Source organism: Vigna unguiculata, chromosome 2 (genome assembly GCF_004118075.2).
Source record: "Vigna unguiculata cultivar IT97K-499-35 chromosome 2, ASM411807v1, whole genome shotgun sequence".
Taxonomy (NCBI): Eukaryota; Viridiplantae; Streptophyta; class Magnoliopsida; order Fabales; family Fabaceae; genus Vigna; species Vigna unguiculata.
This window is the reverse complement of record NC_040280.1, coordinates 30,867,989-30,889,604: the sequence shown is the minus strand read 5'-3', so window position 1 is coordinate 30,889,604 and position 21,616 is coordinate 30,867,989. Positions and strand designations below refer to the sequence as shown.

Genomic DNA, 21,616 nt, shown 5'->3' with positions numbered 1-21,616 from the left:
GTAAACTTATAATATACCATAAAATTTATTAAGAATTTTACTAAAAATTTATAAATTTACGGGAAATTCAAAATTTAATTAAACCTACCTCAACTAAACAAATTATATGGCTACAAATTTGAGAACTAAAATAGGCAAACCTTCACAGTATACAATGATTATTTTTCATGCTAATAATCTCTACCTAAACTCAGTTAATAACAATATTCACCTAATTGTACTTTTAAAAACACATACTTTATAAGAATATTTTATCGGCTATAGAGGTTAACTAAAAGGAATGGTTCAATTAGATTTGACAGTTGAAATTCACTGCCCTAGCCACTCTTTTCAAAGGAGTGGTAAATAAGCTAATATCTAGAACAAACTATCAGTTTAACATTATAAAAGAAAACCTCGACATTGATCGAAAAAGATGTATTGAAGCGTTCAAAACTCATTCCAAAGTCAAAAAACATCAAACAAGTGCTGTGTCCTCAAAATAGTATTTCATAAATTGAAGGAAAAATAAGATAAAAACACAAATTTTAACGGTAGCGGCGAAGTGACAGGGTGTTGTTTCTCTTCCAGGTAGCCCTGCGGGATGGACGAGCCTTGTGGTACAGATGTCCTCTGCCACGTAAACCCCTGTTGCTTTTCCCTGCAGAGGTGAGACCACGCAGCTCCCTGTGCTTATGCACTGGATTGCAGAGCCAATTGATTCTGGGATCATTTCTAATAGCAGCATGAGCAACATCTACCAGAATTATCTCGAAGTACTTGTAAGTCGAGTCCTGAAACAAACAATAGTAAGATTTTACCAACACCAACTTCAAAACCAAGTTTCAATCTCAACAAACAATGGTAAGATTTTACCAGCACCAACACATGATTCAAAAACAAGTTTCAGACTGAACAAGTGAGTAACAAACCTCGTTCACCCAGTAAGAGTTGAGAACCCTAAGTCCACCCAGCTTCCGTCCAGCTCGCTCCTCAGCAACAGACCTCTTGCTACGCTGGAATTTTAATTGAGTAACACCCTGGTTTGTTGGCTTACCATAAACAATACCCTTGGGCACTGGTCTCTTTCTGCCACCCCTACGCACACGAACACGGTACACAACGTAACCCTGCAGTGTCATAACCACAATCATCACTGGACTAAAACAAAATAGCTTTACAATTATCCAATACTCACAAACTACTAAGTATTATAATTGAAGGCATTTACCAAGTGGGATTATTTGATTGAAATAAGTAATTGAAACAACACAGTGGTTGAAATAAAATTATAAAAAAATTGTTACCTGCTTAGCCTTATAGCCCAAGCGACGAGCCTTGTCGGGACGGGTTGGCCTGGTCAAACGAACAATGGAAGGCAGCTGCCTGTACTCCCAACACCTCACCCGCTGCAAAAACCGCATAACATCAGACTGCTTCTTGCGCCATAGCTCTGAAACATACTTGTAGGCACCTGTGCCAATCACACCAACAAAAATAAAAAATTTATCAATATAAGTGTCGACCTTGATAACTAAACACTATACTTCAACATTTACAAGTGACAAAATACCTAAAAATTAAGAGGATAGCATACATATGATTAATAATTAGATACTAAACTGACACTAGAGAGTTCTTAAAACTAATTTACTGATAAACCTCAAACCTGTTGAATATTTAACTTCTAATAGATGTACGTGAGATTGCAAATAGATTTACACTAAAAAAATCAGACATGCAGCATAAACAACCATCTTGCTAAAACAATTAACTCCCAAAAAGGCTTAATCAATTTAAAATCCCTTGGATCTGACTATCGATTTTAAAAAATATACAGGGCCGAAGTAAACAAGGTTATCAGATCCTACACTTCAACTCTGTCGGCACAGATAACACTTCCAGCCATTAAACAACACAAGAGACGTGAAACTACAAAAAAATAAATAAAGAATAATTCACAAAAAGAGGACACGATTTCAGACCAGAAAAAAATGTACATTGCATGACTAAAACCTTAATTGCCGCAATCATTAACACTGGGAAACAATAAGAAGCAACCAAGTTGGTTGGACTTGGCGAACAGACGAGGGTCCTTCTCTTATATAAGCTTTTGCACTAAAACCCTAAACCCTCTTCAGGAGGCTCTACCGAAAAAATGGAGGGATGTTTAATTGATCGTTGTTACTGAACCAAATAATCATTCGCATTCATGCATCAGATCTAACATAACATAATTGACAAACAAAAACAAATCTTAATCCGAATGGCAAGGTAGACAGAGAACATACCCATTGCGCAGTCACCACAGTGGAAGGGTTCAACCTCACCCACGCCAACTGAAACCTAGGGTTTCAGAATGAGTTCAAATACTTTATAAAGCCACCGCTGCAGGTACAGGCCTTCGGTTTCACAATTGGGCTTTTATTTTTTTACTTTTCGGGCCAGGCCTGCCGTGCTGATTTTGGTTTAAACCTCTTTTTTGTGGACAAAAACAAAAGTTCAGTTTTATACCTTGGAAAAGGACTTTTTTTATATTACCTACTATTTTATTTCATCCTATAACCTTCTAAAATTAAAAAACAAATTGAGTTGAGAGGTCAAATAACCAATCACGTCAGTCTAATTCTTTAAAAAAAAAAAAAACTGAAGCTCAGGTAACAATATAATGACTAAAATGATACTATATAATTAAATTTAGATGTTCATTTAAACTAATATAATAATATTATAGACTTTCAAAAACTAAAATAATGATTTACTCTTAAAATTTCTGTGGCTAAACAAAAGGATTATAATTTATATGAATGAAATAGCATTTGTTTTAAGTAGTAAAAAAGTAGTTTAAGCAAAACAATGGTCTTGAGTTTTATGGCTATCAATAATTTAAATATTATATTATTTATAATAATTTACCAGAAAACAACATGATACTATGAAATAATTTAAATATTATATAGATTTGTTAAAAATCTTTGATATGTTCAAAAATTCTTTGAAGTATTTTGAAAATCTCTAACATTAATATCTTGATCTTAAGTATGCATACATAATATTAAAAGTTTATGCTTGTGGTGTATTGTTCCTTTTAGTACTCTCTCACTCCTTTACAATTTTAATATAAAAAGGAATTATCAGTGAATTAAAGAATTATAACCTATGTTTATACTCTGTTTTTTAAATTTAACTTCTAAACATAATTAAAAAAAAAAAAAAAAACTTTACCTTGCCTCTGTCTTCGGAAACAAGGGATACATTCCATATGAAAATAAATATAAAAAAGAGAGTAAAATCATAGAAACAAAAATGCATGATATGAGAAAAAAATGATAAATAATAAATTATAGTCAAAAGTAAGAGTTTTATCACACAGAGAGTTTCAACAATACAAAAAAAAATGACAATTTAAATTGTTTGAAAACAAATCTATATAATATCTGAATGAAAAGATGCAGAGAAGATGGTATCATAGAAGGTGCACATTCATAAGATTTGGATCTGAAATAACTGAAAAAGCAAGAAGTGGGAAAGAAGAGATTAGAATAAGATCTAAAAGGTGTTAACATGATAAACATAGGTACTCTTTTGCCATGATGAATTTGTGCAGCAATAGAGACTAAATTTGGAATTTTGATCCAAAAGGTGAGAACAGAAGTTGCCCTAAGAATCCCTCGTTTTGCTCCATGTGTTTGAAACAGAAGCATTAGAGTGAATCAAATTGAAAATGATGAGTATTCATCTGTGACAGAAGCTTTTGGATGAATGTTTGTTGGTGCAGCATCTTGTATCACGTCACTGCAACAGAAACAAGGGTTTCTGCAAAGAAAAAGTGAAAGTTAATTTCATTGTTGCACTCCACACAATGCAGCAGGAGCAAGAAAAATCGATATCCTTCTTCTTCCCATTCAAGAATACTACTGTCTCTTTATTCCTTTTAATATCATCAACTTGTTTGAAATTTAAAAGGTTATTTCGAATATTTAGTTCTTAGTCTTTGTTAAAGGATCATTTCTTCACCTTTAAGACTTTTTTTTCCAACTTCATTTTTATATTTTGGTTTAAAAAAATTATTATTTTTACATCCAATAAAATTTTACACACATTTGATATTTATTATTTTACTGATCGATTCTTTCCTTACAAATATAAAGGAATGAAAAAAAAATTAAGTGAATTTGTGACAAAATGTCATTAGAAGTTAATGAGGCAATTAAATAAATCTAAAAAAATAATTGCCACATTTGTGAAAATATAAATATTTTAAGAAAGAGTAAACTTTGATCATGATGATTCAATCTAACTAAACTTTTATATTAGTGAACTAATTTTTTATGTATGATTAATATTTGTGATTTGATGTGATAAAATTATTCCAAATTATAAAGCCAACTTGAAAAAATATTATTTAAAATTATTAGAAACTTAAATGGTAGATTGTTTGTTGTTTGAATTATGAGAATTGCCGTAAAAAGTTGTAAGAAAATTATGAGTAAACAAAGCCTCCACCTCAAAGACTTTGTGTACATTGCAACTTTTTTTCACATGCTTATTCAGAATTTGCAAAGCAAAATGTCAGAATGTGGAAAAAAAATAATTATCTCGTTGATACCTACCACGTATAATATTATTTATTGAAGAGACCAAAACAAGACAATGTATATTTGTTCAATACTTTTTGGTGATAAAATAAGAGTGGTAAAAAATCAATAAAAAAACGAATAAATAAGAAAATTGCATGTATTCTTAAAAACTAAGAGCAATATTTTTTTATAAAATTTAGAGCAAAATTTTGTTCAAAAAAAATTATATCATCGACCGATAACGGATGGAATAGAATGTTTAATAAATTTTGTTATGATAGATTTTAACTTGGCTATGATAGTCGGTTAGAAGTGAGTTTTAAGTCTAACTCAACCCTACAACACCGACTTGTAAGTAAGATTTGTACCTCACTCTTATATTATAAAATTACCTTATCTTTAGTCGATGTAGAACTTCCAACAGAGTCAGAAAATTTGTAACTCACCACGAAATTGATAAGTTATTAGATTGACTTTAATCTACATAATAAAAAAAATAATTACAATAAAAAGTTATAAAAAAAATAATAAAACATTAATAAAAAGAAGTTATTGGATCAACTTGAACCTAACTCAAACCTTTAATTTACGGATTAAGAAGCCATGTTTAATATGAGTCACATTTAAAGGTACTATTTTTTTTCTAACTCAATCCTACTCAACTCACGGTGATCTAAGTTCACTCACAAATACACTTTTAGTTTTGTTTTTATTCAGTGTAATAAAAACATGATCTTTGCCTTGAGAGACAGAAGATATATTAAATCCAAGCATTATAGGACAAGAATGAGAAACCAGGTACAACGTTTGAAACCCTAAAATCTATAGCCTTTTAAAAAGAAAGACAAATGAGTCAAAAAGATGATCGAATTGGGTGAGGTCACTTTTCATATAATATATACATTATGTCATGTCTATGTTTCCTCCCTCTAGATCTTCCCACTTTTGCTTTGATACCTATCTACTCATTTATGACATCATTTCAGGCACACTAAATCATTCATAAACATTTGTAAAATTGTTCTCATTCCGATTCAAGTTTGTCCCGCAGTCATCGTTAAGAATAATCACTGTATTTTTTAGATATTGTCCGTTTTGAAGTGTTTGAGCTCGGTCATAGTTTTGTCCTTAAAAGATGTTCAGAGGGTAAAGGAAGATACGAGTATTTAAACTTTGTTTGACCTCGACTGGGGGGCTTGTTCCGATACACACAATAAATTCCATATCGCTTAGAAGTCGAGGTCAAACGAAATTTAAATACTCCTACCTCCATCTGCCCTTTGAGACACCTTTTGAGAACAAAACTGTAATGGAACACAAACACTCCAAAGTGGATAATACTTTTGGAATAAAATATATTTTCAATATTTTAGGTAAAAAAAAAAGTCATGCTCATCCAATCACTATTTTCAAACATTCTTGTCCTCTCAGGTTACCATGTGATTTATATGTCAATGGATTTCATAGAATGTTATATACTTAGCCGAAAATCGAATTTAAATTTTCTTTTGATATTTTCTCATTGTATTTTTAAAATACATTTATTTTAGTTAATTGTTTTAATATGTTTTAACCTATAAAGATTAATGTACGTGTCTAAAGAGACTTAATAAAAAAAATCTAAATTTCCAAAAATCATCTTGAAATAGATTTTCATTTGTATTTTATAATATTAACTGATATTTGTTAAACTTCTAAGTAAAGAATGAATGATTGATGAATACCTCAAAGTATTTATTATTATTATTATTACTATCTTTAACATCTTAATATATTTTATTATTATTTATTATTTATAATTAAAAATTAATTATTACACTATTATTAATATTTTATGTGTTTCTTTTAATTAGAAAATGTTAACGTTACAAATTCATTTTTAAACATAATTAAAATTTAAATGAAGAAATTCAATGTATTGAAATCTTATTAAATAAATTGTTAATTAGTATCTTAATGAACGTCTTTTTAGTTTCCTTTGAAACATACTTTTACTTAGTAAAGTTGCGTATCACTGTAATATCATCTTAGTAAGATAGAAAATTAATACCAAATTCCAAATTGTTTATAAGAAACTTATCAAGTACTCGTTAACACATTGTTGTTATACTTAATTACATGGATAATGATATTATGATTATTATTTTTTTTACTCTTATTTTTTATTTTTTAAAATAGTTTAATGTGAATCAATAATTAATATATCACTATCTTTTTCTTTAAAAAAAACAATAATATACACATAAATAAAAGACGATAAAGAAACACTACTAAAAAAATGCAATTTAGTCACTGATATTAGTCACTAAAATAATTTAGTCGCAAATTGTGACTGAAATAGTCACCGATTCATAGTAGTCGCAAATAGCGACCGATTTAGCGACTGAAAAAATGTACAATAACTTTAATTCATATAGCGACTGAAACAGCGACCGACTATTTTTAGTCTCTAAATATTATGTTTTAGCCACCGATTAGCGACCAAAATAAATCTTATTCTGTAAAATATATTTAATATGGTAATTAGCCACCAAATATTTTTGGTCGCTAATTATTATTTGATATGTAATGTTTTAGCCACCGATTTAGTGACTGAAATAAATTTTATTTTATAAAATATATTTAATATGATATTTAGCCACCGAATAATGTTGGTTACTAAACATTATTTAATATGTAATGTTTTAGCCACTGATTTAGCTACCAAAATAATATTTTTTTTATTAAATATATTTAATATGATATTTAGCCACCGAATATTTTTGGTCGCTAAACATTCTTTAATATGTAATGTTTTAGCCACTGATTTAGCGACCAAAATAAATTTTATTTTATAAAATATATTTAATATGATATTTAGCCATCAAATATTTTTAGTCGTTAAACCATATACATATTTTTTTTATAAAATTATGTAATTAGATTAAACTAACATGATAAAAAAATTTAAATTAGTATTTAATATAAATTATAAAATAACTAAATTATTTACTTTTACAATTTGTTGCTACACATAAGTTTTTTCCCCACCTCCACTGTCTCCACCACCACAATCACCACCAACACCATAATCTCTATCACCACTACCATAACCAACATCACCACCATCACATCTACTACCACCACGACCACGACCATAACCAACATCACCAACACCACGAACACCACCATCAGCACCACATCCACCACCACCACCACAACCTCCACCACCATCATAACCAACATCACCACCACAACCACCACCATCATACTTAAATTATTTTTAAATTTTATTGATATTTTCTTTAAAATTTATAAATTAAAGAAAATCTTAGTTCATCTCCTATTCAAATTTCCTTCTACTAACATTTAAAGAAAATAAAATTCGAAACCATTTACATCTCAAATTTAACGCACTCCAATTCGAAACTATTAATTATTAATATTCTATAATTGTTTTAACTTTTGAGTTAATTAATCAATTCATTCATTTAAATTTTATTTATGAAAATAATTTTAGTTATAGAAAAATATTTGTTTAAAATTTTGTTTTTTTATAATATAGGATTTTTATTACTATAAATTATTAATATTTTATTATTTTTATAATTCTTTTTAAGTAATTGCTGTTTAAATTTGATTGATAAAAATAACTTTAATTACAAATAAATATTTATTTCAATATTTTTTTATAGTATAAGGTTTTTATCGTTGGTTACTGATTATTTGATTATTTTATGTTCTTTTTTTAATTTTTGTGTTAATTAATTTGTTTATTTAAATATTTTTAATAAAAATAATTTTAATTTTAGGAAAACATATATTTTAAATTTTCTTTCTTTTATAATATTATATTATAATACCATTAATTATTAGTATAATGTTACTTTTCTAATTTTATTTTAATGAATAAATTAATTCAATGATTATTTTTATTCTTATTTTTTTTACGTTTATAATAAATCCTATTTTCATGGAATTGTAGTTAGTTTTAAATGATATAATAAAATCTCTAATTCCTAATTGGTTTAAAAATCTATTAAAAACCTTAATTTGACCCGATTCAAATACCGACCCAATTGAAAAATTGATGACACATAAAAACCCTAGTTACTGTTTTTCTAAACAATTTCTACGGTCTCTCAAACCAAAATAGGCGGCCACTCGCAACTCATTCTTCGTGAGACGTCTCAAACTTGCGGTCACTCAGCCGTCATGGGAAGTTTATCTGACGTCACTATGAATGGCCATTTTTTGTCTTCTTCCACAATATAAGTGCTTATTCGACTTCTTGAATCTCAAAACGCTTTCACTTTTGTGCAGGGGTTTATTCACTGCTTGGTTTCCAGTGCTTTTGACTTTGTTTGGGGAACTATAGTGACTTTGTAGACGGTGGCAATGTGCATATGGATTGTGTAATGGTGGTAGTGTTCTCCGTGAATGGTGGGTGTTGTCGTTTTGGTGTTGTTGTGCTTGTGAGATGAATGGTGTTGGGTGACGGCAGAAGAGTTGTCGTTCCGGCATGGTTGTGCTTGCGGGATGAATGGTGTTGTGTGGTAGCTGAAGAGTTTTGTACTTTTTTATTATTTTTAAGGATTTAGAAGTTACTGTATGTAATTGATTAGTTGTGAAATATTTTATAATTTTGCATTAGTGAATGAATTTTATTATTATGTGTTATTTTTTTATTGTGGTTAACTTAATTTTTTTATTATTTTTACCTTGTTATTTGTTATGTGATTAACTTCAAATTATAGGATTTTGGGATGAAAATAGGAATCGAAGAAGGAGAACACTTAAACCATTCACAACAATAAAAATTAATTAATGAAAATAGGAATCTATAAATCTTTGTATTTATTTGTATCTTTAAATTTAGATATGAACACTGTATTTTTAATATTTGTTACTCTTAATTATATATTATAAATTTTTTACAATTGTGGTGTTTTTTTTTTAATTTAATGAGAAATTCTAATATATTTAGAATTGACAAGGTAGGAAAAAACCAATATAATCAAAATTGTATCAGTTGTAACCTATAGATATATTAGCAAGTATTATCAATTGATTAATTAAATTATTTAATTATTAAATTAAATTACTAACCTATAGATATATTAGCAACTATTTTATTGATTTGACCATCATTTAATTATTAAATTAGTCACTGATTTTGCCACTAATAATTATTTTAATTAAATTAAAATTTGTATTTATTAGTTACTGAATTAGCGACCGAAAATAGATTTATTAAATTAAAATTTGTCACTTTTAGCGACCGAATTAGAGACTTAAATTCTAGTGACTAAATTGGTCTCCAATGCTTTAAGGTGACCAAATTTTTAGTGACCGATTAGTGACCATAATTTCAGTGGCTATTTAGTGACCAAATTTCGATTCGGTCGCTAAGTGATTTGCGACTAGAGTTTTTGCCACTAGTTTTGTTTAGTCTCTATTTCGGTCACTAAACGATTTGCGACCGATTTTTGTTCATTTAGCGACCAAAATGAGTAGTCACTAAAACACATTTTTTTTTAGTGAAAATGGGACTCGAATAATGATTTTGCTGATTATATATATGATGTAAGTTCCACTAAATACAACGACGTGAGTTCAAATTATTTAATGGAACTCACACATGGATTTTTGACTCCACTTATGGCCACATAAATACCTAACACAAAAACAGATTAACTAAGAGACACCAAAAGTTAAGAACTCCTGAACTAGAAAACCCAATCGAACCCATAGAGTCCTTCAATGGAGAAGTTGAAGAATTCGTTGACATCAAAGTTAACTTCTGAGTCCCCACTTCCATCACAAGTGGCTTCTTTATGCTCTACTGCTACTTTTTCCTCAGTATTCTGAGTCGAATGTGTTGGTTGCGCCATTGAAGTTTCTGGTTTCACCATTTTCTGATGATTAACTTTTTTGCACAAACAAGTATTCCAGTAGTTCTTGATTTCATTATCTGTTCGCCCTGGAAGTCTCCTAGCTATCAATGCCCACCTTCACAAAAATGTGGATCACGATAATATCCATAAATAAAATATTAAGTATATTATTCCTAGTTTTGAATACGACAAAAACCTGTTTCCTAGTAGTTTGTGAAGCCTGATAATCAAATCCTCTTCTTCAACTGATATGTTGCCCCTCTTGATATTGGGTCTCAGATAGTTTAACCATCTCAACCTGCAACTTTTTCCGCATCTGTTTAGACCTGTTATGGAAGGAAACATATGCATGTCAAGAACAAGAAGAAGAATCAATGCATGCAAGTCAAAAAGCGTCAAAGTAATAATTTTTTAGAAAGATAATAAAAAAGTTAACCTGATTTAAGTGCAACAGTTTTCCACCTCTTTGCACCGTGAATTTCAATGCATTGAGCTAGTCTCTGATCTTCCTCCACGGTCCATGCTCCTCTGTTGTTAGTTTTCTTGGGGGATGCCATATATGAGATGGAGTTTTGAGGAAAGAGTTTGGTTATGGCATGGCATTATTTATGGGAGAGAGATTGAAGTTTGTAGGCTTCAAAGTTCAATGGACTCATCATTGTTCGTCACTCATTCAGGGTTCAAAATGAGATAAGAGTGCTTTAAGTACGAGGCGCCACTACTGTTGTCGGTTCAAGAATGAAAAGTACAATAATGTCTTTTGATTCTCCACTTCATACTGTAGTTTTCTCAAACAATATTCAATCATATTTTCTTTTTCTCTCTTTCTTCTATTTCTGGACTGAAGGGGAACACAACACAATCCTTTGCATGGCATCATTTTAGAGTTATATTCAAACATACATCTTATCGTAATGGTTACTAGTGTGTTTAATGAATGATAAACTGTATCATAAAGCGTACAAGTTGGATGAAAAATAACAGATTTTTTGTTTCGGATCATTCATATTTTGATCTTCTCTTCTGTTTGTATCCTATGTTGTCAAAACATGTTGAATGTTTTCGGAGATTGGTCTCACATAACAATAATTAATGGCTTTGTCCATATTGAGGGAGTGGGAATCCAGCAACATGCATGATAGCAGCTTTAAACAAACGTTTTGAACAGTGAGAACACAATTTTCTATGTTGAAAAAGGAATTTGTACTTCGCAGGTTCTATTGGCTTCTAATGCACTGTTCTGGTCTCATTTCAATTCTTCTTCCCACCCCACCTCATCATCCCTTTAAGACATTTCAAAACTAAAACAATTAATGATGAAGTAAATGTGTATTTTAGAACATTCTTTAAAAATTTATAGTTTCTGTTTTATCTTCTTTCTGTCATTTGTCTTATTTTGGCTTGGCTTCTCTCTGTTTCAACTTTCTTGTATAGTTGCGATAGTCTAACAGATAATTAATTCCAAAACTATAAGTTTATCTTTCTGTTTAATGTTGTTCAAATGTGTTAAGAAAATAAATAAATAAATAAATTATTGAATAAATCTTATATTAAAATGTGTTTCTACCCACACATCAAATCATATACATGTTTTTTATTATGACTGGTAAGAGTGATCAAAGAACGAAAGAGAGTTTTATAACAAGTGTTTATGACTTTCAGCTTCAGTAGAAACATATCAATTATCACTTGAAATTTGAAACTAAATATAAAAGGTTAAATTCGAACATTTAGCGATTAAAATAGTTTATTCTCTTTGTTTTTATCATTCAATTATTATTGAAAACTAAAAGATGTCTCTTTTAACAATAATTTCTTCTGATTTGGAATTTTAAATGGCTAATATTTTGTTGTTTCAATTACTTCACAAAATAAAAAATGTTTAGAAGAGACTAATGACTTCATTTTTAGTCTCGGTAATACAGCTAATGTTTTCCAATTAAATATAATTTTAATTAGTTAGTTACTTGTATGTTAGCCATTTAGTTTTTCTTTTTTATCAACAGGTATCTATATATCTATCTATTTATATAAGAAATGAATTCGTTTATGCATGTATGAAAAGAAGGATGAGGATATTCTTATTAAAAAAAGGTAACTACTTAAGGAATAAATACATTAATATTTTAATTATAGTTTTCTTTTAACTTAAAATACTAATATATATTATTATATATCATTAAAATGAGATCTGAAGGTGGTTTTTCAAGAGGATATCAACCTATCATTTTCACAAAAATATATGACTTATGCTTTCCTTTCTTACTGTGTTCTTTTTATCTTTGTCCTTTTTCTTCTTCCTTTTTCTGACATGGTCAATGACCCAACAAAAGTTGACCTTACTATATGCACCCATCGGTGAAAACTATAAAGTGGTGGATTAAGAAAGATACTTCGTGTTTTCCTATTTATTATGGCTTATTAGATAATAGGTTTAAATACCTTTTTAGTCCTCATTTTCGTAGTGTTTATTGCAGATGATCCTCATTTTGACAGAATGTTTAAAATGATCATCATTTTTACCGAATGTTTAAAATGATCCTCATTTTCGCAATTCGTGTTTTATTTGATCCATTTCTGTAACACCGTTTAAATCATTAACGAAGCATTGTACAGGTGGCACGGTTTGTATTAGGGTGTGTTACGTATACTGTACAGGTGTGATAATTAGATATTTGAAGATAAATAAGTGAGCTAGGGTTTTGGTAAGGAATGTTTGGACAGTTGGTGAGTTTTGACAATCTTGTTCCTCCATTCCCAATTGGTGTTGTTGCAATCTTCTTCTTCCTGCAATCCCATTATATAGGTATGTTACGGTCTCAATCTTCTTCCTTTACCTCTAGTTGTAATCGTTGGAGGCAACCGTGTTGTATCACTTCGTGCACTGTTGGTGATTCAACGAGAAATGGATTAATCCCGATTTGTAGCTGCAGAGAGATGTCAACTTTGAGGATGACAAGAACTCCAAAGAATATTGGTAGAAATTTTAGGTACAATTTGTTTTTATTTTTGTGCTAATAATAAATTGGTTTTAATTTTTGGTTTATTGATTTACAGAGTGGTGGTTCTAATAATGTGGGCTGCAACTTTTTCAAATGGTGGTGTTGATGAAAAGGATGTCATCATCATGACACAAATGAGGCAAATAATGATTTGGAGAAGTCATTGAAGGTTGCTGAGAGGAGGCTGCAATTAGTAATAGGGTTCACTTGTGTTGTTATTGTATTATTTGTACTGTTATTGTGTGTAATCTTTTAAATTCCAAACTGCTTTGTACTATTGTTAAATGAAGAAATGAATTAGTTTGATTATGTTGATATTAGTTTCAACATGTTCAAAATGACATCTTAATCTGAGCATTGAAGTAAGTGATATTGATATAAGCTTGGAAAAAGTTAAATTGATCTAAGTCTGGAAGAAATTAAATTCATAACATTAATTCATCCTCATCAAAATGCACTACATCAATGTTTGGCAAAAGTGAAATTGAACGAAGTTTAAGGAAAGTCAAAATGCAGTACATCAATAAAAAATTTTATATCAGAAATTCCAAAAAATAACTAAGACGTTTGTAGCTGTTATCATGGCCTCCTCCTAATCTGTAATTTCATCCTAAACTGCTGAGATGGTTCTTTTGGTGTTGGTAATGGTGCTGCTTGACTCTCCACTTCATTCCTTGGTGGTTGAGTTGTTTGAGTTTCAGCAGTTGGTGCATTCTCAGCAGTTTCAATAGTTGATGCATTCTCAGCAGTTGGTGCATTCTCAACAGTTTGGGCATCCGGTGCAGTCTCAACAGGTGTTGCAGTCTGCTCATCCACATGCTTATCTGTATCTGGGCAATTGTTCCTGTTATGTCCAATCTGACGGCATATGCTACATTTTTTTCTATGACCTCTTTTGCTGATTTGTGTGTTATCCTTTCTCAACTCTCACTCTTCCAACCTTCTTTTTTCTTGGGTCTTCCTGGTAAGATCCTCTTATGTGGTGGATGGATATCAGGGTAGGGAGTTCTTTCCCATAAGACTTCACCATTGACTGCTGGAAAGATGATGGATTGATATATTTCTTCGTAGATGGATCTCCTGAAGCAGATTGGTATGAAGTCCTTAACATTGACATTGATGAAATTCATTGCTGCAATAGCATGGCAGCAAGGGATATTCATCATTTCTTATCAAAATCCTAGCTCACTTATTTATCCTCAAATATCTAATTACTACACCTGTGTCACATGTACAATGCTCCGTTAATGATTTAAACGGCGTTACAGAAAAGGACTAAATAAAACACAAATTGCGAAAATGAGGATCATTTTAAACATTCAGTCAAAATGAGGACTATTTTAAACATTTTGTCAAAATGAGGAACATCCACAACAAACACTACGAAAATGATGACAAAAAGGTATTTAAGCCTAGATAATATGAAGCATAAGTGCTACAAATTACAACGTTTTCCACTATATTGTAAGAAAACTACGTACATCTTGCCGATGTTAATACAATAATTACATTAATTATTGTATATTATTAGGTTAAAGTAGGTTGCTGGTTTTGGGTAAGGGAGGAGGATTTGGAGGAAAAAAGTAAAATGGTTATATCTTGGACATGTTTTACATTAATTATATTTGGTAACCGGAAAGTATTTTCTATCTTGGAATAAGTTTAAATAGATGTAGAAAATATCTTTTAATAAACTTGTTTAAAATGTGTATAGATAAATGTGCTTAATGTATATTTTTAGATTTGTCTAATTAGTATATAGACATAATTGCTTAGTGAACGTTGTTAGACTCGTTTAATTAATATACGAGTCGTTTAACAAATGTATTAATATATGTTGCAAGAATCATTTAATCAATGAATAAATAAACTAGTCTATCCATATACTCTTATTGTACGTGTGAGGATCCACGAATAAAATCTACGGTCGATAGCTGGTATTCGCGGGTAGGGTATTTATTACTGACACGTAGTAGGTATTTTAATACTCGTTTATCAACGGATCAAGTGCGGATATCATATTATCCACACTCATTGGGATCTATTACACACAAAAAATTTAAAATTAAAATTTAATTTATATTTTATTAGATTAACTTAAAATTAAAATTTAATTTATATTTGATTTAATTTTTTTATTTGTAATTTTCTTTAAATTTTTTTTTAAATCGCGGGTATTTTGTAAACGGGTATCCAATTGGTAACTAGGCAAGTAACAAGTGAATTTTTTGTTGTGGGTCAGGCTGTGGGTATGTACTATCCGTACCTGATCTGACTCGTCCCTGTGTATAAACAAACATGTGCAATATAATATTGTCATGTTTATCTTATTGATGTATGGACAAACTCATTTAGAGTTTGTTGGTTAACCTGTTTAATTAGTGTATAGACAAATTCATGCCATGCGTATTCTTAGACTTATCTAATCAATGTGTAAATTGATTTATCTAACGTGTATTGTTAACCTTGTTTAATCAATGCATGAACAAACTTGTTTAATATTTTTTTGTTATACTTGTCTGATAAGGGTATTCTTAGACTCGTCTAATCAATGTATGAAATTACTTATCTGATTTTTTTTTATACTTATTTAATTAGTGTATGGACAAACCCGTTTATTATGTATTTTAAGATTCATCTAATAATTTTTGTCATACTCGTCTAATCAATGTGTAGACAAACTTGTCTAATGTGTATAATGTTATACCTATCTAATGTTTTTTGTTGTATTTTTATACCATATATTACTAAACTCGTCTAATCAATATATATTTAATAAATATTTCTGCACTCATATAATGACAATATAAATAAAATAATTGTAGATAATATTTTATTAAATATTAAATGACAGAGTTGAAATATATTTCCGTCTTTACTCCAAATTAGTTTAAAAGCAAATCAAATGGATAAAATGGAAAATAATTATTTAGAGAAACAAATTTTATACGACAGTGTAAACAATTCGTATTGTTAATAAATTTATATATAATATTTTATAAATGATATTATTTTGAGAAATAAAAGTAAAATATAATTTTTAAATTTAATTTTAGTAAATGATAGAGGGATAAAGCTAAAAATAAAAAAATTGTATAAAAAATAATTAATATTTTAAAATATAAGTTGTCTTTTAATAATTTATTAAATAATCAAGTCATTAAAAATTATAAAAGGATAAAATTAAGAATTAAAAAATAATAGAGAAAAAGAATATAAGTTATTTTTTAGTAATAAATATATTTAAAATACATTAGGAAAAAACTTTTTAACAAAAGTTAAAATGTATCTAAGAACACACATTAAATTAATTAATTATTTTAAAAATAATTTTTAGGAATGTATATCATAAATTAAATTGATTAATAAAAGAATTCTAACTTTAGACATAGTTAATGTTTCAAAGATTGATATAAAAATTTTAAATTTGTGAAACTAATAGTACCATTTAAAAACTAAAATAATAATTTATTATATGTTAAATGATATAGTTAAAATATAATTTAATTTTTACGGTAAATCAATTTAAAATAACAATTTAAAAATAATTTTTTTACATGGTGTAAACAATGTGTCTTGTTAAGTAAAACAGCTACATATTTAATTTATGTGAAAGATGTTTTCTACATCTTTTTAAATTTAGTCCTAGAAAATACTTTCCGGTTCCAAATGTAATTAATGTAAAACCTTTCCAAGATAGAACCATTAATGATCTCTAAAGAATATACAATAATTAATGTGTTATTGTATTAACATCACCAAGATGTAGTTTTCTTTCAATGTAGTGAAAAATTATGTAATTTATAGCACTTATCCTTCGAATTGTCTAATAACCCATAATTAACAGGAAGACACAAGAGGTGCAAATAATAAGGTCAACGGTTGTTGGGTCATTGACCATGTTAGAAAAAGGAAGAAGATAAAAGGCAAAGACAACAAAAAATACACAGTAAGAAGGGAGAGCAAAAGTGATATATTTTTAAGAAAATTGATAGCTTGATACACTCGAAGAAAATCACTTTTACATTTCATTTTAATAATACAATAAAATAAATTACTATTTTTTGCTGAGAGAAAAAAATAATATATTAATGTATTTATTTGTTAAATAGTTACTTTTTTTAATAAGATCACCATCATGCTTTTCCTACCATGCATATTTGAGCAACACGAACTTATTTCAGATATATACCTGTTGATAAAAAGAAAAACTTAAAAACTAAAGGTTAGCATACCAGTAACCAGCTAATTAAAAAATCAACATTTAATTACAAAACATTCGTTGTAATACTGAGACTCGTATGAAACTTCTTAACTAAAAAAATGAATTGAAAAGGAAAAATGAAATCATCAATCTCTTCAAAACATTTATTTTTACCACTCTTATAATATCACCAAAAAGTATTGAACAATTATATATTGTCGTGTTTTGGTCTCTTCAATAAATAATATTATATTATACAGGCTAGGTATCAAAGAGATAATTATTTGTTTTTCCACATCATGACACATTGCTATGCAAATTCAGAATAAGCATGAGAAAAAGAGTTGAAATGTACATATAAAAAAAAAAAAACATGAGAGTCTTTGGGGTGGAGGATTGCTTTGTTTACTCATAATTTTCTTGCAACTTGTTTTTATGGTAATTAGAGAGTTAGTATAAATATTTTGTGAGTGTGAACTCTGGTTATACAAAGTTGTTTTTAGTTGATCATGAATTTAAATTCAAAATCACTTTTTCTTTTTTGTATGTTGGCTAACTACCAGTAAGCGGCTACAAACCATTTGTAAGGTCTTTCCAAATGTTCCTCGAATTCATGGTTGTATTCCAACCATTCATCTAATGTGTGTATCCAGTATGATAGTGTAAGAGGATTGTGCTTCTGCAACCAATGACACCAATTGAGAATATAGACATAACGAAATCGACAATATAATGTTTGATAAATGAATCTAAAGCAAGAACTTACTAAATTGATATAACAGTCTCAAGATTCTGGCTATGCTAGTCCCAGCTATTTTTACCCTCCTAAATGCTTTCTTATCTGAAAGCACTTTCTTGCTTTTAAGGCGTTTCTGTTCGCCTATAGCAGCCCTTCAAAATTGCAAATTTATTAACATATGTCAGTTACATGTTCTTCACCACCAAATGATTCTAGTGTATAGAAGACACAAGAAAATTGTACCCAAAATAAGAAATTGTATTCAACGGAAGAAATAGAAAACATAGAAAGCGAAGTGCTATTACATCTTGGAAATTTTCTTTTTTTGCTCTTCTGAGGGAGGTGGCGGGACATATGATGCTGCATCAATGATTTCCTATTTTTTGCCAGTAAATACTCAGAAAAGCACCATTGCTAAGTAAAAGCCAGCTTTCAGGAACAAGAAAAGTTGTGAATAGAATCAATTTGTGTTGTTTGAAAGGAGAGGGGGAGGGGGAGATTAGATAACTTAAGTCTAACATCCAAATAACACATTATATCAAAGATTACCCTAACCAGGAGGAGGGATCCAGCATAATAATACTTTTCAAGGGAGACACTGGCATTCATGTTGTCTCATAAAATATTTTGCATACACTGCAATAAAACTAAGAAATTTCTCTTCCCATTCCGTATTCCTCACTAGTCCTTATACTGGATTGAAACAATTATATCATGGAATAATGGTATACATGGTTCGTAGTACAATTTGGTACGTGGGACAAGACTTTTCTAGATATGTGGAACAGGGGTAAACCCATTTGGTTTGCTATTTCATATGGAAGTGCAAGACATTAAATTTTACTATACTAATACATACTAAAATTAACAGCATATGAAGCAAGAAAGTTTTTGTGCTTGAACTAGGTACATATGAAAATCAACAAACTCAACAATGAAGGAAAAAACAGCCAATAAGTAATAGGGAAGCAAAATACAAAGAATTATAGTACAAAAATACACTTTGACAATAACACTTTAGCTTTGCTAAAACATTTTCTGAACAATTACAATAAAAAAAAATTATATCTAAACTTTCCTTATGTTACCTGAAGCTTTGCCAAAGCATCCTCAATGTTACCCCTGAGAGAAAAACAAAAATGGTAGAATAAGGCAACCAATCTTGCAACATACAACAGAAAGAGACAGCAAATAGTATAAGAGGGAAGAAACAAACTTCTGCGTTCTAGTTTTGGTTGATGAAATCACAAGATCCCCGTCCTTGTTAATACGGTTCTTCTCCTGCACAGAACCGACAAAACTAAATATTATTCAAAAAGACAAGGTATATGACCATTCAAACCAAGAGTAGAACAACAATATTTAAGGTAAAAAAAGGTTACCAGACAACATACACAGTATGCAATTTGTGCACTACTAGATGTACACATCAAATTTTAATACACAATATCTAAGACTTGTGTAAAATTTTGCAGCAGAAAATACCGTTTGCAAAATCTTGTCCCTAACCCTGTCACTCAACCAATGTGCATTTTAACGTTGAAGCGCATGTCCACCTTGGTGTTCACTGTCCACACAATAATCAGCGTAATGAGCCCCAATGTGGCAAAAAGAGATATAATAGGAACAAACAAAACATTCAAGGAACACAACCTTTATTGACATTCTGACCACCGGGTCCTCCACTTCGTGCAAAGCTATTACCTTTCTATCTCTTTTGTCATTTTTGTTTTAAATTGACAAATGGATAAGGAACCTATTGTGATTTTAGGAGGAGGAGTTTGGTCGGCGGAGAGAGCACGGTGTTCGGCTTCTTGAAGAACTTGGTTGACCTGCGACAGCCGAGCCGAAACTTTGTTGGTGCCATCGGAATCTGAGGAAGCGCATCGAATTGCAGGGCGCAACGAGCGTTGTAATTGGAGTGAGAAGTGCGAAGGAGGAGAAACCCGGGGAAGACTAAGCGAAGTAAAGGGAAGTATCGAAGAAGAGAGTTGCAACATCTCCTTCACAACCAATACCATTTAGTAGTGCCTGCAGCCATGGCTCAAACCTGTCCAATATTTCAAATAGATTTACACTACCAAAATCAGACATGCAGCATAAACAACCATCTTGCTAAAACAATTAACTCCCACTCCAAAAGGCCAATTTAATTTAAAATCAACTTTAAAAAATATACAGGGTAGAAGTAAACAAGGTTATCAAGATCCTACGCTTCAACTTTGTTAGCACAAATAACACGTCCAGACATTAAACAACACAAGAGTCGTGAAACTAAAAAAAAAAAAAGAATAATTAGGCAATATTTCAGACAAGAAAAAATTGTGCATTGCCGGATTAAAACCTTGATTGCCGCTAATACCAGTAGCAAAAACAAAGAATCATTAGCACTGGGACACAGCAAGAAGCAACCAAGATGTTTGGACTTGGCGAATAGATGACGGTCTTTCTCTTAATTAAGGTTTTGCACTAAAACCCTAAACCCTCTTCAGGAAGCTCTACCGAAACAATGGAGGGAAGGTTAATTAACCGTTGTCATTGAACCAAGTAATCATCCGCATTCATGCATCGGATCTAACATATCATAGTTGACAAAAAATAAAAACCTACAGTGATTAAGTACAGAATTTACTCACCTTTTTTAATTTTTGGAAAATCACCGAGAATGTTCTGCATAGAAAACAACCCAAAACTAGAAAAACACAACAACAATTAGAAAAACAAGTTGAGAGAAAAATTTAGGCCACATTTTCGATACTTAGCACACGCATTTTAAAGGCTGCATTTTATATAGATGTGCCATAACGCATCAACAACACTTCTTGTCACTTCTTGTCACTTCTTGTAACTGTTACCTTTGTAATCTTTAAACCACGATTATAAAAAAATTACCTTTAATATGTTTTTACAACACTTTTATATCGGGATGGATCTATTTCAGTGTTCTCTACAATAAAAAAAATGGTATAGTAATTTTCACTTTCTCAACTAGTTTATCACTTGTGGTTAATTTTTCTTCAATTTTTTATTAACATGATTCTATTTTAAATTATATGCCTAATAACATTAAATGTTATTAACAAACTAACTAAATAAATTGTTTATTTAAAAAATAAAAATTAATATTTAATTAGGTTAATAACAAGACAGTAAATTTTAAATTAATATTTAATGTAAATTATGATTAACTAAATTACTTACTCTTACAAATTATTACTACATATTTTTCTTATTTA

General features: G+C 29.8%; 2 protein-coding genes and 1 pseudogene across 2 annotated transcripts; all 3 read right to left on the bottom strand.

Moving 5' to 3' along the window:
• Positions 1-374: 374 nt before the first annotated feature.
• LOC114174224 (60S ribosomal protein L15) lies at positions 375-2,391 on the bottom strand. Its single transcript, XM_028059018.1, has 4 exons — positions 2,271-2,391; positions 1,287-1,453; positions 912-1,109; positions 375-773 (listed from the first exon to the last, which is right to left on the bottom strand). Exons 1-4 carry the CDS (start codon positions 2,272-2,274, stop codon positions 528-530), a joined length of 615 nt encoding a protein of 204 aa, XP_027914819.1. The 5' UTR covers positions 2,275-2,391; the 3' UTR covers positions 375-527.
• Positions 2,392-7,566: 5,175 nt separating this feature from the next.
• On the bottom strand, positions 7,567-10,992 carry LOC114174633 (transcription factor WER-like). The gene is made up of 5 exons (XM_028059460.1): positions 10,872-10,992; positions 10,632-10,761; positions 10,287-10,550; positions 10,178-10,215; positions 7,567-7,760 (listed from the first exon to the last, which is right to left on the bottom strand). Exons 1-5 carry the CDS (start codon positions 10,990-10,992, stop codon positions 7,567-7,569), a joined length of 747 nt encoding a protein of 248 aa, XP_027915261.1.
• A 6,743-nt stretch (positions 10,993-17,735) lies between these two features.
• LOC114174632 lies at positions 17,736-20,401 on the bottom strand (annotated as a pseudogene).
• Positions 20,402-21,616: the final 1,215 nt, after the last annotated feature.

Bases quoted from the DNA above. Each gene is read 5' to 3' on its own strand.
- LOC114174633 (XM_028059460.1), bottom strand. From the start codon at position 10,992: ATGGCATCCCCCAAGAAAACTAACAACAGAGGAGCATGGACCGTGGAG. The intron at 10,551-10,631 runs GTTTTTGTCGTA...ATTTTTGTGAAG, and splicing joins CACAAACTACTAGGAAACAG to GTGGGCATTGATAGCTAGGA. The intron at 7,761-10,177 runs GTGAGTTCCATT...ATGGTGGTGGAG, and splicing joins GTGGAGTCAAAAATCCATGT to GTTGTGGTGGTGGTGGTGGA.
- LOC114174224 (XM_028059018.1), bottom strand. The intron at 1,110-1,286 runs GTAACAATTTTT...ATGACACTGCAG, and splicing joins TGGGCTATAAGGCTAAGCAG to GGTTACGTTGTGTACCGTGT. The intron at 774-911 runs GTTTGTTACTCA...TGTTTGTTTCAG, and splicing joins ACTCTTACTGGGTGAACGAG to GACTCGACTTACAAGTACTT.